Raw genomic sequence first — 17,151 nt, forward strand, 5'->3', positions numbered from 1 at the left:
GATCATCCCTCAAAACCCCTTTATTCTAATTTTCATGATTCTGTTGCCTTTAGTTCTCGAGATATTTCTAATAGGCCAGTTATCTGCCTCACCCTATATAGGTATTACAAAAGGAGTCTTTCATTTAACCAAGCCAAGAAAAAGGGCAAACAAAAAAAAAACAGAAAAATCTTAAACAAGGATAATATTATTTGTAGGATTTGCCGTAATGTTATTCATGACTTAAAATGTAATACTATTTTCAAACTGCTAAAGCAGTTAATGCTGAGGTGTGAATATTAATGAGTTAAAAATTTACTGAGAATAGTTCGTAGTTGAATACTGCTTACCAAGTGGTAGATTTGTTTTTACTATAACAAATTACTAAAACAGAAACGTCAAAATCTGAAAATAGCTGTTGGAGTCCAATGAATAAATTAATATTTCTATAGATTATTTGTGTATGTATTTAATATATATTATCAGTAGTAATTGCACAAGAGCTCTAAAATTATTGAATTTTTCCCGAGTGTCACTTTGGCAGTTTTAATTTCACGAGCCGAAGGCAAGTGAAATTATGTCAAAGTGTCACGAGGGCAAAAATTCTATATTAATTTTAGAGTTCGAGTGCAATTTGTTGCTATTATTTCATGAATAAAACTGTTCAAAACCAAAATTTTATTGTAATTTATATATGTAAGTACCAATTAGTGAAATTAAACACACAGTTGTTATAAATATGTATTTGACGGTTGAAAGTCATCACTTTTATAATTTTTAAAACATTTGTCATTAATGTCACTGAATGTATTTTTTCGTAGCAACGAAGGGCATCTGACGTAATATGCTTAACGACGGGAGATTATCAAAAATTATCACCTTAATTTGCATGTCTGTAGCTTTCTATTGGCCAGAATCTCCTATGAATGAAATAATCAGAAAAATGTAGATATTTGCGCATTTCCCGCAATATATTTTTAATCTTGTTTATAGCATTTATATAGTTGAAAATTACCTAAGTACTAGAAACTTAGAAACGTACTTTTTCGCTGCTTACATTTAAGTACAAAATGTTTTTCAGTTTAATTTTGTAATTTTTTTATAGGGACATAGGGATCCGAAAAACCATAAAAAATTATTATATTTTGAATATATTTTAATAATTATACAGAGTATTCCTATAAACCAACAATCAAAATTACAATATGATTGAAACCACTTACCACTACATCTCTGTAAACAACACAGTCTTGGATGCTCCCAGAAGAGGTTGCTCTATATTAAGAAATCTCGACCCATAATGTCTCTCACGTTTTAAATTGGGAATAAATCGGGGGATCTCGGGGGCCTGGTCAAAATATTGACTCTAGCCTGTTAAGAGAAGTCCATGGTGACTCTAAATGTGTGGACTTCTGTTATCCCGCGGAAAAAGACATTGGAGCGTCTGAAGATATAGCATGAGGTGAGATTCCAGAATTTCTTCTACGTATCGGTGAGTTCTCATCTTTTCTCTGACGAAGATTAGAGGTCACCTTGAACCATACTCGATGGTACCTCACACCATAATCCCCACAGTGATGTGCAGGAGACGTTCGACAACAAAACTGTGGATTTCGTCTTTCACAGAGTCGTCTTCTTACCATGGCTCGCCTAAGGCTTGTATTCTCCTTATTTTCAGCATATCTAGAAACTATTTCAAGACCCTATCCTGATTTTTCTAATATGAAATGGGGTTTATTAGAAACTTATTTTGTATTTTTAGTTGGCAGACCTTGTTCATTAATAAATATTGTTAACATCTATCGATCCAAATTAAAATAGGAAATATAAAAAAACTGAAAACTTATAAATACTTTAAACATGATTTTATCAAAGTCTCTCAATGTTTCTATGCACAGTCAAACTCTCACTCGCATGAGACTTTGACACTCCCTTATAGGTGTTTGATGTGCCAAGAGAGTCATCCTTAGATCTTTTTATCGAAAATTCTGATTGATATTTTACAGCTGGTGCTGTGGTAGGTATACCGATGCAGAAATCTGCTGCCCATCAGGGCAACGTGCAGCACAGTCATCCGACGCTGGGAGGGCGTAAAGGTCAAGGAAGAAGACTGCCTCCGACTCCTTGCAAGCCTTCCACCCTACAGCTTCGGCCGGGGTCCATTAATTTCCCTAAACTCAACGCATCTCCTACACACGTAAGTAACGCCAAATTAATACCTTAGGTACCTTTTATGCATGCGTTTTTTGTCGCCTGTCGCTTGGGGACAGAAACGCCGCGTTCTCTAAAGTCATTGTGTTCTGTTAAGGCACATATACACTAGGTTGGCGCTCTTCGCTCCCTGCAACTGCTCCAATCGTTACGGCATGCGCTTCTCTACATATAACAGATTGGGGCACCGAGTCGGATAGCGCACTGTTGCACCGAGGGGGAGCGCCAACGTATCCACTATGTGGAGCAGTTACAGGAGCGCGGAGCACCAACATAGTGGATACGTGCCTCTATGCAACAACTTTGCGCGTCGGCGAGATTGTGTCACCGCGTTCTCAAATTCTGTCACACGGAATTAGAGAATGCGTGGTGACAGGCGTGTTAAAAATGCATTAAATTAAATTGGTGCTTTTATACAACGCTTTTATTAATTGTCGCTGATGGTTCGGTAGAAACTTATGTGCCTAGCAGTGATGGCCTATCTACAGATCTACCGGTTTTAGAAAGAATATAAAAATGCACTTATATTTTACTGAACAATAAATTCGATACAACAAAATTTTATCTTGGATTCGAAACTGGTTTCTTAGCTAGTAAACAATGTTCCGATTAGCTCTTAGTTTTTATCAAAATTAAGGTAATTTTACTTGTTAGAAAATTATCAAAGTTGGTATTATAGTGTATTATATAGTGCTTAATCCAATTTTGGGATCAAACTGTAAGTTAGACCATCTTTTTTACTATTATTTAACCAACAAACAGAAAACAACGGTTATAAATACCAGTACCGAGGTAATAATTAGCTTAATTACTAATGAATCTGTCTAAGTACCAGGGCCGTAATCAGGCAACATAGGCCCAATATGCAGGAAAGTCCAGAGGAGAGAACTTCTGAACTTCAAAATTCTCAACATGTTATAAATCCATCCAATCAATCAAAATTATATTCAACTGCTGTGAATCAACCTAACAAAAAATTACCCAGCAAAAAGCAATCCATTTTGTTCAATCCACTTCCAAATACTAAAATTGAAGATTATTTAAATGCCATAGCAACTAAGCTCGATCCCAATAAAATTCTCGCCATTTCCAGGATTGTAAATGATCGTATTTGCATATATTTTACTACTGAAGAAACAGTCACCAAATGTTTAAGAACAGATAATGGAACAATAGTAATCAATCAGGAACGTATCCAAGCCAGGAAATTAATCACACCAAGCGAAAAACTGATAATTTCTAATGTCTGCCAAATAATACCTCACAGTATTATAGAGACTGAACTACAAAATATTGGAATTCATCAAATAACTCCATTGGATTTTTTAAGAATAGGAACAACTAACTTTTTATTTAAGCATATCTTGAGTTTCCGACGTTATACTTACATTGCTCCTAAAAATTTGGAAAATATTCCTGAGTCTATATTAATTACCTATGAACAAATCAATTATCGAATTTATTTTTCACTTGAAAAAGAGTCATGCTACATTTGCACACAATAAGGTCATCAAGCCTCTCAGCGCACAAAAAATACAAACACTCAAACATCTATCGAAAATTCATCACCTACTACTCAAACAAAATTATATCCAAAATTGCCACCCCAACATAACATATGTTCATCCAACTATCCATTCTTCACAATCTTCACAACAATCTACCAGTTAACAATCAAAAGAAGTAATCAATACTTCTCTAGTAGATTCAAGTCCCATTCAAACACCTATCCAGACAGATAACGTTGAAATGAATAATCACAGGCAAAATCAACCTCCTAGATCCTCTGACACTCAATCGTCTAAACAAACGGTATCAGAAATATCGTCTTCTTCAACATCAGTAGACCAGAACCCATTCAAAGAACCTCTCCTTAAATCTAAGAAAGCAAGTCTGTTCCTGAAGATAATAAGAATTTAGCAGAAGATCTTATTAAATGCACTAGTTCTTTCTTCCAAGAGAATTCTGACAACAGATATTTAACCCAGAAAGAATTAATTGATTTCTTCGAAAACGCACACAACTCTGCTGATCCTCGTAGCATTGCTAAAACTTATACAGAAGATATCGAAAAACTACTCAATTTTTTAAATAAAATCCATCCAGTATTACCTGCCAAATATCTGAAAAGTCGCTGGACAAGATTAAAAACCAAAATTAATAAACAGTATATATGTTGTTTCTCTACTGATCACAGTGATTATAGCAGCGACGCCTCTGCTAACATTTAATCCTGAAGGGCTCACAAATTAGCTCTCCGCGATCTACCCTAATCATGACCATACCACATTTTTTTAAAAATGATTTTATATAGGGTGTCCCAAAAGTAGTGGAACGGTCGAATATTTCGCGAACTAAACATCGGATCGAAAAACTGAAAAATACTTGTTCAATCATTTTCAAAAAGCTATCCAATGACACCAAACACCAACCCCCACTACACCCCCTGGAGGTGGGGTGGGGGGTAACTTTAAAATCTCAAATGGAAACCCCTAGTTTTTCTTGCAGATTTGGATTCGTTACGTAAAAGTAAGCAACTTTTATTCAAGACATTTTTTCGAACTGTGGATAGATGGCGCTATAATTGGAAAAAACGATTTATCCTGATACCATAGGTAAATTATAGAAACTGTCTAATATCTCGAGAAATACACTTCCAAATGAGAAACTAAAAAAGAGGTTTTTAAAATTTTTCGAAAACCTATCGATAAACGCTAACATGACCCTCCAACCCACTCCCTGGAGGTGGGGTGGGGGTAAATTTAAAATCTTAAATAGCAACCCCTACTTTTTATTGCAGATTCCATTTCGTCATGAAAAATTAAGAAACATTTATTCGAAATATTTTTTAAAATTGCTGATAGATGGCGCTAATAAATCGTATTTTTCCAATTAAAGCGCCATCTATCAACAATTCTAAAAAATGTTTCGAATAAATATTGCTTAATTTTTCATGGCAAATCCGAATCTGTAATAAAAATTGGGGTTGCTATTTAATATTTTAAAGTTACCCCCCACCCCACCTCCAGGAGGTGGGTTGGAGGGTCATGTTTGGTGTTTATCGATAGGTTTTCAAAAAATATTAAAAACCTCTTTTTTGGTTTCTCATTTGGAAGTGTATTTCTCGAGATATTAGACCGTTTCTATAATTTACCTATGGTATCAGGATAAACCGTTTTTCCCAATTATAGCGCCATCTATCCACAGTTTGAAAAAATGTCTTGAATAAAAGTTGCTTACTTTTACGTAACGAATCCCAATCTGCAAGAAAAACTAGGGGTTTCCATTTAAGATTTTAAAGTTACCCCCCACCCCACCTCCAGGGGGTGTAGTGGGGGTTGGTGTTTAATGTAATTGGATAGATTTTTGAAAATGATTGAACACGTATTTTTCAGTTTTTCGATCCGATGTTTAGTTCGCGAAATATTCGATCGTTCCACTACTTTTGGGACACTCTGTATAACACTCTAAAGAAAATATTTGAGGATAAAAACGAAAATCAGCAAACTTTTCAATCAATAGAAGAGTAGGTAAAAAGATAGATAGTGGAAACACTGAAAGAGCCATAAACAACTGATATTATACCAATAGATGTGGAGTAAATATTAGTTTCGATCATAATAAATGGGATCAAGCGGAATTTAAAAATCATCATTATCATCAGTGGTACTACAGCCCTAGTTACGCATCCACCTTCCCCAGTCTATTTCGCCAGTCGTTTCTATTCATGGCCAACCCTTGCCAGTGTACTAGTGATGTTGAAAAAGTAACTATTCGTTACAAAGTACTCGTTACTTACGAATACGGAAAGTAACGATTACTATACAGAGAGGCAAATCGTTACTTTGATTACTCTGATTACTTCGTACCAATCGTATCCGAGCGAGTAACGACTATTGTATCTACTTTTATTACTTTGATTACTTTGATTACTTCGTACTTCGTGAAGGTCGTTATTATATCGGAATCCCTATACAAAATACCTACCTACTGAGAAATACGATTCTCGATATGATTACCGGTACTCAAATACAAAAGTAATCATAGTACTCAAAGTAACGAATACTGTAAATGATTACTTTATATAAAATACCTACCTACTGAGAAATACAATTTTTGATATGATTACCGGTACTCAAATACAAAAGTTTCAAAAGTAATCATAGTAATCAAAGTAACGAATACTGTAAATGATTACTTTATACAAAATAAATACCTACTGAGAAATACGATTTTAGATATGATTACCGGTACTTAAATACAAAAGTAACAAAAGTAATCATAGTAATCAAAGTAACGAATACTGTAAATTATTACTTTATACAAAAGTAACGATTTGTAACGAATTCTCGAAAGTAACTATAATCAACATCACTACAGTGTACTGCGTTGATCTTTCTCACGCCGTCGTCCGCACCGTCCATTTATCTCAGTGTTGGTCTAATTCTACTCCCATTTCCTACAAAAAAGAATGCCAAAGGGGTTCGTCTGGGTGGGTAATTTTATTCACTTTTGACAGATGTCTAGGCCAACTAAGACTACCTATTTTTATAAAAGATACTACATCTTTGCTATTTACTATTTTTTTATACTTCTCGTACACTACGAAATTACATGGTCTTCTCCAAACACCATTCTCGCCGATTAGTATCTTTCTTTCTAAGAGCAGCAGATGTCTATGTTCGTTTATTATCTCAGCACTGGTAGGATGAGTGTTCTCTACAGGGTGTTTCATTAAGAATGTTCAATCTCTGAGTTATAGATTCTAGACCTCAAATTATTAAGATTTAACCCAAATCACTTATATAAAATGTGGTTCCTTACTGAATTACAGGGTGTTTTATTTAATAATTTTAAAAATATTTTTACCCATTACTTTAAAACTATTTGACGTTTCCTTATCATACCTACTTGGCAGAAAGTGTGGCTACTATACATCCTACTAAATTATGATAAATAAACATTTCCAACTACTACCAGAGGCGTACGACAGGCGATACAAATTCTACGCCAAATCCCTTCTCTACGCCACTGGTGGAATTACTATTTTAGCTCAATATTTTCTATGTAAATAATATACTCTTCATTGGTAATGATAAAGTCATTAGTTTTCGAGATATTTGAAGTTAATATTTGATATTTGATATTTGAAGTTAACGACACAGTTATTTTGATTAATTTATGATATGATTCATATGATTATTATTTAAAAATTGTTTGTACCCAGTACTTAAAAACTATTTGACGTATCTTTATCATACTTGGCAGAAAGTGTAGCTACTGTACACCCTACTAAATTATGTTAACTAATCGTTTCTGGCTACTACCAGAGACGTACGACAGGGGAAAGTGACTGGTTAACCCTTCCCAAATTCTACGCCACTGACGGAATTGATATTTTAGTTAATTTTTAGATTTTCCAATCCTTTTTATGTAAATAATATATTCTTCATTGGTATCGATAAAATTATTAGTTTTCGAGACATTTGAAGTTAAAAATAAAGCTAGACAATACATTAATCAAAATAATTGTGCCGTTTCATTTTTATCTTCAAATATCTCGAAAACTAATGACTTTGTCGTTACCAATGAAGAGTATATTATTTACATAGAAAGTATTGTAGAATCGAAAAATTGCACTAAAATAGTAATTCCCCTAATGCCTAAGGGTTATCCATTCACTATCCCCTATCGTACGCCTCTGGCATTAGCTAGAAACATTTATTTATCACAGTTTAGTAGGGTGTATAGTAACCACACTTTTTGCCAAGTATGATAAGAAAACGTCAGATAGTTTTAAAGTAATGGGCAAAAATAGTTTTAAAATTAATAAATAAAACACCCTGTAACTCAATAAGGAGCCACATTTTATATAAGTAATTTTGGTTAAATCTTAATATTCTGAGGTCTAGAATCTACAACTCAGAGATTTGACATTCTTAATCATACACCCTGTATATTGTTAGTTTCGGTTTTGGCTTAAATTCTTATCTTTTAGCTGCTTGTTTAGCCCAAGTTTAGCTTGTTCACTTTTTGAGATGTGTCAAATTCATTAAATAAACTAAATTATTAACTATATTTTCATCAATTTTAAGATATATATTACTTATTAAAATAAATAGTATAGAGTTGATGTTATATATTTGTATTTTAGCAACATTTTCAGTCTCATTCGGCGCACGTAACTCCACACAACCACCCGCACACGTTCCCCCTCGACCGAGAACCTCTCAGGGAAATATCTCCTCCAGAGACCGCAAACATCAACCCCGTCAACGTAGCAGTCAATCCTGGAGTCAGGGATGCCAACCAAACACCTCTGAGTTTCGAGCAAGCCGTTGCTATGGGAAGGGGTGGAAGAGTACTCCCTAGTCCTTTACCTAACGGGTAAGTTTATGAATGATACAATTATTACAGTAAAAATAAAAATAAACTATCATTTCTTTTTGTCACTATCCTTATAGGCGGAGAGATAGAAGCGAATTTTGTGCGTGATAAGTAATATGGAAAAACTATACGGGGATATGTTGAATCAGTTGTGTACATGACTTTCACCAACAGCCGGAAACCAGAGTGGGGGCCGAGGGTAGTTATAAGGGGTCAAATTCGCGGTTTTTATTATTTTTTTTGTGACGCTCATGATGGAGATAGTGCACCAAAATTTGGGAATAACTAGGTCATGACGTAACTAAGTAAAATCTCTAGGGGCGGAACGCTGCGTGGCCGACAAAGGGGTGGGGGTAGGGATGAATATAAAAAATATAAAGAGATTTTTGGCAACGTTCGTGATTGAGATAGTGGACCAAAATTTGGGAATAAGTAGACCATAACATTACTATGTAAAATCCCCAGAGCCGGAAACCAGAGTGGGGGACGAGGGTAATTATAAGTGGTCAAAGTCGCCGTTTTTATTATTTTCTTTTGTGACGCTCATGATCGAGATAGTGCACCAAAATTTGGAAATAAGTAGGTCATGAGGTAAATAAGTATAACCTCCGGGGGTGGAACGCTTCGTGGCCGATAAAGGGGTGGGGGTAAGTGTAAATATAAAAAATATAAGGGGTTTTTTGCGACGTTCTAGATTGAGATAATGCACTAAAATTTGGGAATAAGTAGACCATAACTTATCCAAGTAAAATCCCCAGAGCCGGAAACCAGAGTTGCGGATGATTGTAGTTTTTAAGGGGTCAAAATCGCAGTGTGTATTATTTTTTGTGACCTGGCACAACATTTGTCCCCCACGCAGCGTTCCGCCCCTGCAGATTTTACTTAGTAATGTCATGATCTACTTATTCCCAAATTTTGGTGCACTATCTCGATCACGAACGGCAAAAAAACCCCCATATATTTTTAAACTCACCCCTGCCTACCACCCCTTTGTACCCCAAGCAGCGTTCCGCCCCTGGAAATTTTACTTAATTACGTCATGACCTACTTACTCCCAAATTTTTGGTGCACTATCTCCATCATGAGCGCCACAAAAAAAATAATAAAAGCCGCGAATATTACCCCTTATAACTACCCTCGTCTGCCACTCTGGTTTCCGTCTCTGGGGATATTACTTAGTTATGTCATGGTCTACTTATTCCCAAATTTTGGTGCACTACTCAATCACGAACGTCGCAAAAAACCCCTTACATTTCTTTATATTCACCACTGCCCCACCCCTTTGTCGGCCACGCAGCATTCCACTCCTGGAGATTTTACTTACTTACATCATGACCTACTTATTACCAAATTTTGATGCACTGTGTCGATCATGAGCGTCACAAAAAAAAATAATAAAAAACGGGATTTTGACCCCTTATAACTACCTTCCTCCCCCACTCTGGTTTCCGGCTCTGGGGATTTTACTTACTTATGTCATGGTTTACTTATACTCAAATTTTGGTGCACTCTCTCTATCACGAACGTCGCAAAAAGCCCCTTATATTTTTATATTCACCCCTACCCCCACCCCTTTGTCGGCCACGCAGTGTTGTGCCCCTAGAGATTTTACTTAGGTACGTCATAACCTACATATTCCCAAATTTTGGTGCACTATGTCGATCATGAGCTTCATAAAAAAAATAATAAAATCCGCGACTTTGACCCCTTATAACTACCCTCGGCCCCCACTCTGGTTTCCGGCCGTTGGTGAAAGTCATGTACACAACTAATTCAACATATCCACGTATAGTTTTTCCATATTACTTATCACGCACAAAATCCGCTCCCAGCTCTTAGACTATTAAGAAAGCAAGCTCTAAGTAAGATAAAAAACACTTATAATTTAAAAGGTTTGTTCCAACTCAATACAAAACCATGCGGTAACCGTTCAACGCCCGCGCACTAAATTTTATACGTTCCAACTAGATTTGTACGATGTGCAGAATGATCCAAAATCCGTTCCAACTATACTAAGTTTACAATCAAGATGCAGTAGAAATAAACAAACCAAGACACGTTAATTGCTACTAGGAGCACTCCCGAATCATAATTTACAATGTATATGTCGTAGGCAAGTATGAAATGCAGGCATTCTTGCAAAAGCCTAGTAATTTTCGTAATGACTAGGCAGTTTGTATAACGTTTTCATTTTTACAAAATCACTTCACACTTTTAGGCATTTACAAAACCACCGGAAACGTGAACGTTTTTACCTTCACGCAATTCTGTCAAAGGGTAATTTTATTTTGAAACAGTGTTGCAAATTAGATTATGTTTATAAAATCTATTAAATTTAAATAATTTTTGCTATAAAATTATTACACCCAGTGATTCTTAAACCTTTATTTTATAGTAAGGAACAAATATTATTCTACAGTTGAGTCCGCGAGTCTTTACCCGTGCGTCATTAATACCTGGCGAGATAAAACACATACTTTTTATCTAGCATCATTCTCTTCCACGAATGAAACTCCTTGACAAACCAGCTGCGGTTTGTTATTAAGTAAAAACACATGTTATTTTTATGAACCATCTAGACTCAGTGCATTGAAAAGAGATAGGTACAAAAAAAGACGATTCGGTATGTTTTCATATTTTACGCACAATTTGTTTGACGTTTCTGCTTTGTTTACTTTTGTGGCTGTCAGTCAGTTGAATTTTTTGCGGTTTTTGTCGAGTTTTTGCGTTTTGAAGTTTCTTTATATTACACAAACAATTGTTTTCACAACTAATTTTATATTGGGCTTTGAAATTTTAAGGTAAATAATTATATTTTGGCAATTAATATTTAAAACATACAAAGCTAACGTCATTCACACAGTAAAGAAATGATTGTGTTTAGATTTCCGTCAAAGTGAATAAAATACCAAAAATAAAATATGTTATTGATTTTTTTTATAAATTGTTTATTTATTTATTAATCAATAATAATAAAATAATTTATTAAGCTATTTCAAATGTAGCTGTAATTCTGCACAAAAATTTTGAAGCAAAACTTACATTATTTGACATTCTATATATTTGATAACGTCAAATTTTATAATAAAACCCGTAATCGAAACAGTAGCCACTTTCTGTCAGTTGTTGTTGCCTGAAATAGATTTCCGACTTATTTCGTATGCTTTAAATGATGACGCACGGGTAAAGACTCGCGGACTCAGCATTAACAATGTTAACTTAATTAATTAAACTTTTTTTGATTTTATTCAATATTTTGGTAGTAAATTTTTATTTCACTGAACTTATTGGAAAAGCTATACGACGAGTTAATTGCACTAATTTGCATAGATGATAAAATAAAACTATACAACAATAACAAAAATAAACAACATAACCTAAACTTATATATGATCTGTGCCTAAATTGCAACACTAAAAATACTCTAAAAATTAAATTACCCAACGCCCCTTTCCGGCAATTTTGCAAATGCCTAAAAGTGTGAATAAGTAATTTCGCAAAAATGAAAACGCGATACAAACTGCCAAGTCATTACGAAAGTGACTAGGCTTTTGCAAGGATACTTGAATTTCGTACTTGCCTACGACATACACATTGTAAATCCCAAATCATGATTTACAAAGTTTATACATTGTAAATTATTATGATTCGGGAGTACTCCTAGTAGCATTTAACGTGTCTTGGTTTGTTTATTTCTACTGCATCTTGATCGTAAATTTGGTAAAAACAGTCCGTTGAGGTTTTATTAAACCATGTTCTCAAATTCCGCAACCATGATATTCTCCTTTTACCGGGTACCGGGCGCATCTAAACATTCCATATATATGTATTTGGCACCTAGGAGTTTTCTATTGGTTGTTTGCGGCATGCGGCCATATTTCAACCAAAAGGCGGCGAGGTGCCATGCACGTATGCGAAATGTTATTCGGTGCGAAATTCATATACGGAATGTTAAATATTCGTAGACGGAAAAAACAACTTTTCATTAGATTCGATTAAAAGGAGATTTATTTTAAAATACCGGGTGCCCACTTATATTTTCCCCCATTTTAACTGCCTATAACTTCTAAACAGCTAAAGATAGAAATATGCGGTTTTCGATGAAATGTTTTATTTTAGTAAAAGTTTTGTCTGAATGAATTGAATTTTTTATATCGCTTTTAAATACGAAAAGAAAAATGGCGGATTTTTGAAAAAAACGTTGTTGACTTTTTTTTAATGGAAGACCCAGCATATTTTTTTGTAAATTGAAAGAAAGGGCATTCACCTATCCAGCGATATAAAGTTTTTCAAAATCGGTTGTCAAATCACTGAGTAATTAATTTTTAAAATGAGCGGTGCAACGTGGATATCACATACCTAAATAACATAACATGTGATTTCCACATTGCATCTTTCATTTTAAAAATTATTTTCTCAGTCATTTGACAACCGATTTTAAAAAAATTAATATCGCTGGATAGGTAAATGACCGTTTTTTCAAGCTACAAAAAATATACTGGGTGTTTCAATAAAAAAAGTCAACAACGTTTTTTTTTCAAAAATCCGCCATTTTTTATTTAAAAGCGACATAAAAAATAGTAATTTACCTAAAAACTTGAAAAAACGGTCATTTCCCTATCCAACGATATAAATTTTTTTAAAATCAGTGATCAAATGACTGAGCAATTAATTTTTAAAATGAGAGATGCAATGTGGAAATCACATAACATAATATCAATTTGCTTAGTTATGTTATTTAGATATGTGATATCCACGTTGCACCTCTCACTTTAAAAATTAATTACTCAGTGATTTGACAACCGATTTTAAAAAACTTTATACCGCTGGATAGGTGAATGACCTTTATTTCAATTTATAAAAAAATATACTGGGTGTTCTATTAAAAAAAGTCAACAACGTTTCTTTCAAAAATCCGCCATTTTTCTTTTCGTATTTGAAAGCGATATAAAAAATTCAGTCCATTCAGACAAAACTTTTACTAAAATAAAACATTTCAGCGAAAACCGCATATTTCTATCTTGAGCCGTTTAGAAGTTATAGGCAGTTAAAATGGGGAAAAATATAAGTGGACACCCTGTACTTGAATGTAATATTAAATACAAATAAAACAATAATTATAGTATTTGGAAAATTGTGCGAATTGTGTATTTGTATTGGTACGAAATTCATATGCGGAATGTTTTCATGCATATACTAAAAAATACGATTTTTTATTACCTAAGTCAGTTAAAGAAGACTGATTTTTAAAATATTTTGTTAATGTATTATTAAAGAAAATAAAACAATTATTACCTATATGAAATGTTATTTGGTGCGAAATAATGCGAATGGTATAGATTTGAGAGACATTATTTCTTTATTTGACTAAAGTTTCGCTTTCGCAGAATTTTTAATGACTTGCACGTGTTGTTTAGTATGTTTAGTTTAGATATATTTCAGCTATTTAATTCTGTTGAAGTTTAGGGCTGTGTGCGACCAGACGAAAATAGTCGTCTTTTTTATCTACGAAGTACGAACATTTAACATTCCGTATATGAATTTCGCACCAAATAACATTCCATATGCTATAATTGTTTTATTTTTTTTTTATTGAATAATGCATTAACAAGTATTTTATAATCAATCTCCTTTTAATCGACTCTAATAAAACCTTGTCTTTTTCCGTCTACGAACATTTAACATTCCGTATATGAATTTCGCACCGAATAACATTCCGTATAAGTGAATGGCACCTCGCCGCCTATTAGTTGAAATATGGCCGCGTGCCGCAAGGAAAGAATAGAAAACTCCTAGGTGCCAAATACATATACGGAATGTTTAGATGCGTACTAGGCTTACCTTTGACTTTACCTTGCAATATGGACTGCAGCAGGAGGGAGTAACGGTGCTGGTTTCTCATAACTACAATTGTATTCCACATACTGCAATTTTATTCGTTTGATGGTAAACGCAATCTCCGGTTCCTTCTTCATTCTTCCTAGAACTTCCTTGTTCGTGATCCTTGCTGTGCATGATATTCTCAGCATTCGTGTATAAAGCCACATCTCAAATGCTTCAAGTTCTTTAATAGTGGTGTCTGTAAGCGTCTGTAAAGTCAAATGCTATTTATCTATATACATGATTATTGTATACATTGTATTCAGAAAGGGCGATGAAAATTGTGATTGAAAGTTGGGTCAAGAATACCGAAAAGCTGAGAAACGCTGCTCTAGTAAATGTGTCAAAAATGCACAAGATTTTCTATAATTTTTTGTATAACGTAAGGACTTCTTACAGCCGGTTAGTTGATTTTGTATAGATCAGATAAATTTATGTATTGAAAAAGTTATATTGAAAAACGATTTGTTTACATTTTTATTGTAACCAAATAATATATTACTTTTAGCAATCACTGAATAAGCTAATAAAAGAGAAATATATTAGTTTATATCTTTATTAAACTTATAATATTATGTTCACACTTAGTGGAGTCACTGACGGTTTTCACCTACGATTTCGTTGAACCTCCATCGATTTTCATGAAAATTGATGAATAGTTAGAGGAAACCTTAAGCAACAAAGATGACATGATGCAAACTTGCGCTTTTACTTTGGAGGTGGAAGCCACCCCTTCTCGGAGGTAAAAATTATTTTATCAAAAATAATGGCATAAATCGATATAAGAACAAATTCTAAGCAAAATTTGTTATATAAAGTTAATAATATAAATCAATGCTTTTTAAATTATTGAGGATCAAAGATTTTATTTTTTCGTAAAAAAATGCATGCTTTAAAGATGTTTTTCACGTATAACTCAAAAACTATAAGCTTTTACAAAAAAGTTATTATTACCAAAATTGAAGATAATAAAAAATTGAATGCACTCCTTACTTAAATAACTAAACTAATGTTAAGTCAAAGTGAGTTATGGGTAATTGAATGTAAATTTTCTTCGACGAGTACTCAAATCAAGTGTTCACGCTTAAATAACGGGAAAACGATGCATTTTATAAAATATATCTGTTAAGCACTTGTCAAAGAACTTCGGATTACCTATCAAATGAGCTTTAGAAGAAGTTAATAGCATTAAAATTAAGCAAGTTATGATGAAAACAAGAGAACCCTTTCGAATTTTTTAGGAAAAAATGAAAAATTATACATAATTGATGGATTCGACCGTTACTTGATGGAAGTTCATTTTATCTCACAATAAAACACTGAAAAACGTTTGTTTTTCTATACTTCCACAAAATTTATTACAACTATGTTATTACTACAGCTGTTTCGGCAAAGTGCCTTTCTCAAGTGATATATTTTACAATGTGTTTGCCTTTTTAAGTCTTTAACTGAAGAGGTTGAGGAGTGGGGAGCTGTTTGTCTCGAGTTGGTCATTCAGAATTATATCTGTATTTTTCAATTTATTAATTTCCATTGATTCTAAAAGTGATAGCTTAAGGCCTTTATTTTGAATATGTAGAATTTGAAACTCTTCATTGAAAGAATGATTATGATCTAGAAGGTGAAGTGCGTATGTAGAATTGTCTGTTTTTCTATTGTTGAAAGCCCTTTTGTGTTCTGCTATCCGTTTGTCAAAAGTTCTGCCAGTTTGACCGATGTAAGTTTTCGGACAGTCACCACAAGTTAGTTTGTACACACCACTCTGTAGTTGCTTTCTCTTTCGGCTTTTATTGTTTTTAATATGTTTGCTTAAGTTGTTGTTAGTTCTGAAAGCTGGTGTTATTCCTTTCTTTTTTATGCATCTGGCTATTTGTGTTGTTATTTTGCCAGTATATGTGAGAGAGCAGAAGGTACTGGGTTCTTTCTGTGGTGGTGGATACACTAATTTCAAGGCTTTCTTATGGAGTTTTTGGTTTAAAATGTTGTTAACTGTTTGTTCGTTATAGCCATTGTTTACTGCTATTTGTCTAATGATATTTAGTTCTGTCTCGAAGTTATTTTTTGTCATAGGAATTTCTGTCAGTCTATGTATCATGCTATGGTAGGCTGCTAATTTGTGTTGTGTAGGATGGGATGATGAATTGTGTATAGTTGTGTCAGTATGGGTAGGTTTATGATATACGGAGAACTCATGTTTGTTGTGTAGTCTGGTAATCGTTACATCTAGAAAGTTTATGGAATTATTCTGTTCTGTTTCTATTGTGAACTCAATATTACTATGAAGTGAATTAATATATCATAGAAATTGGTCAAGTTGTCTGTTAGTTCCTGTAAAGCAGACTAGTATGTCATCCACGTATCTCCACCAATATAAGAACTGTTTAAATAAGGGGTGTTTAGAAATTGTTGTTTCAAGTTGGTTCATAAATATATCTGATAGTAATGGGCAATCCTTTAATTATGTGTAATCTGTAATTATGGGTAATCCTTTAAGCCCATTACTATCAGATATATTTATGAACCAACTTGAAACAACAATTTCTAAACACCCCTTATTTAAACAGTTCTTATATTGGTGGAGATACGTGGATGACATACTAGTCTGCTTTACAGGAACTAACAGACAACTTGACCAATTTCTATCATACATTAATTCACTTCATAGTAATATTGAGTTCACAATAGAAACAGAAC

At 33.8% G+C, this 17,151-nt stretch overlaps 1 protein-coding gene across 27 annotated transcripts in view; it reads left to right on the forward strand.

Annotated features, from left to right (window-relative positions):
* The window catches only part of LOC114344868 (voltage-dependent calcium channel type A subunit alpha-1), a 460,590-nt gene that overhangs the window by 441,036 nt on the left and 2,403 nt on the right, over nucleotides 1-17,151 (forward strand). For 23 of the 27 annotated variants that reach the window (XM_050650056.1, XM_050650071.1, XM_050650052.1 and 20 more), the window contains 2 exons: nucleotides 1,986-2,176; nucleotides 8,345-8,577. In XM_050650056.1, the coding sequence (XP_050506013.1) occupies nucleotides 1,986-2,176; nucleotides 8,345-8,577 (424 nt within the window). The remainder of the gene's footprint in view (nucleotides 1-1,985; nucleotides 2,177-8,344; nucleotides 8,578-17,151) is intronic. The other 4 variants (XM_050650080.1, XM_050650163.1, XM_050650085.1 and 1 more) reach the window with 2 other exon arrangements.

The sequence above is a fragment of the Diabrotica virgifera genome, chromosome 1 (assembly GCF_917563875.1).
Source record: "Diabrotica virgifera virgifera chromosome 1, PGI_DIABVI_V3a".
Lineage (NCBI taxonomy): Eukaryota > Metazoa > Arthropoda > Insecta > Coleoptera > Chrysomelidae > Diabrotica > Diabrotica virgifera.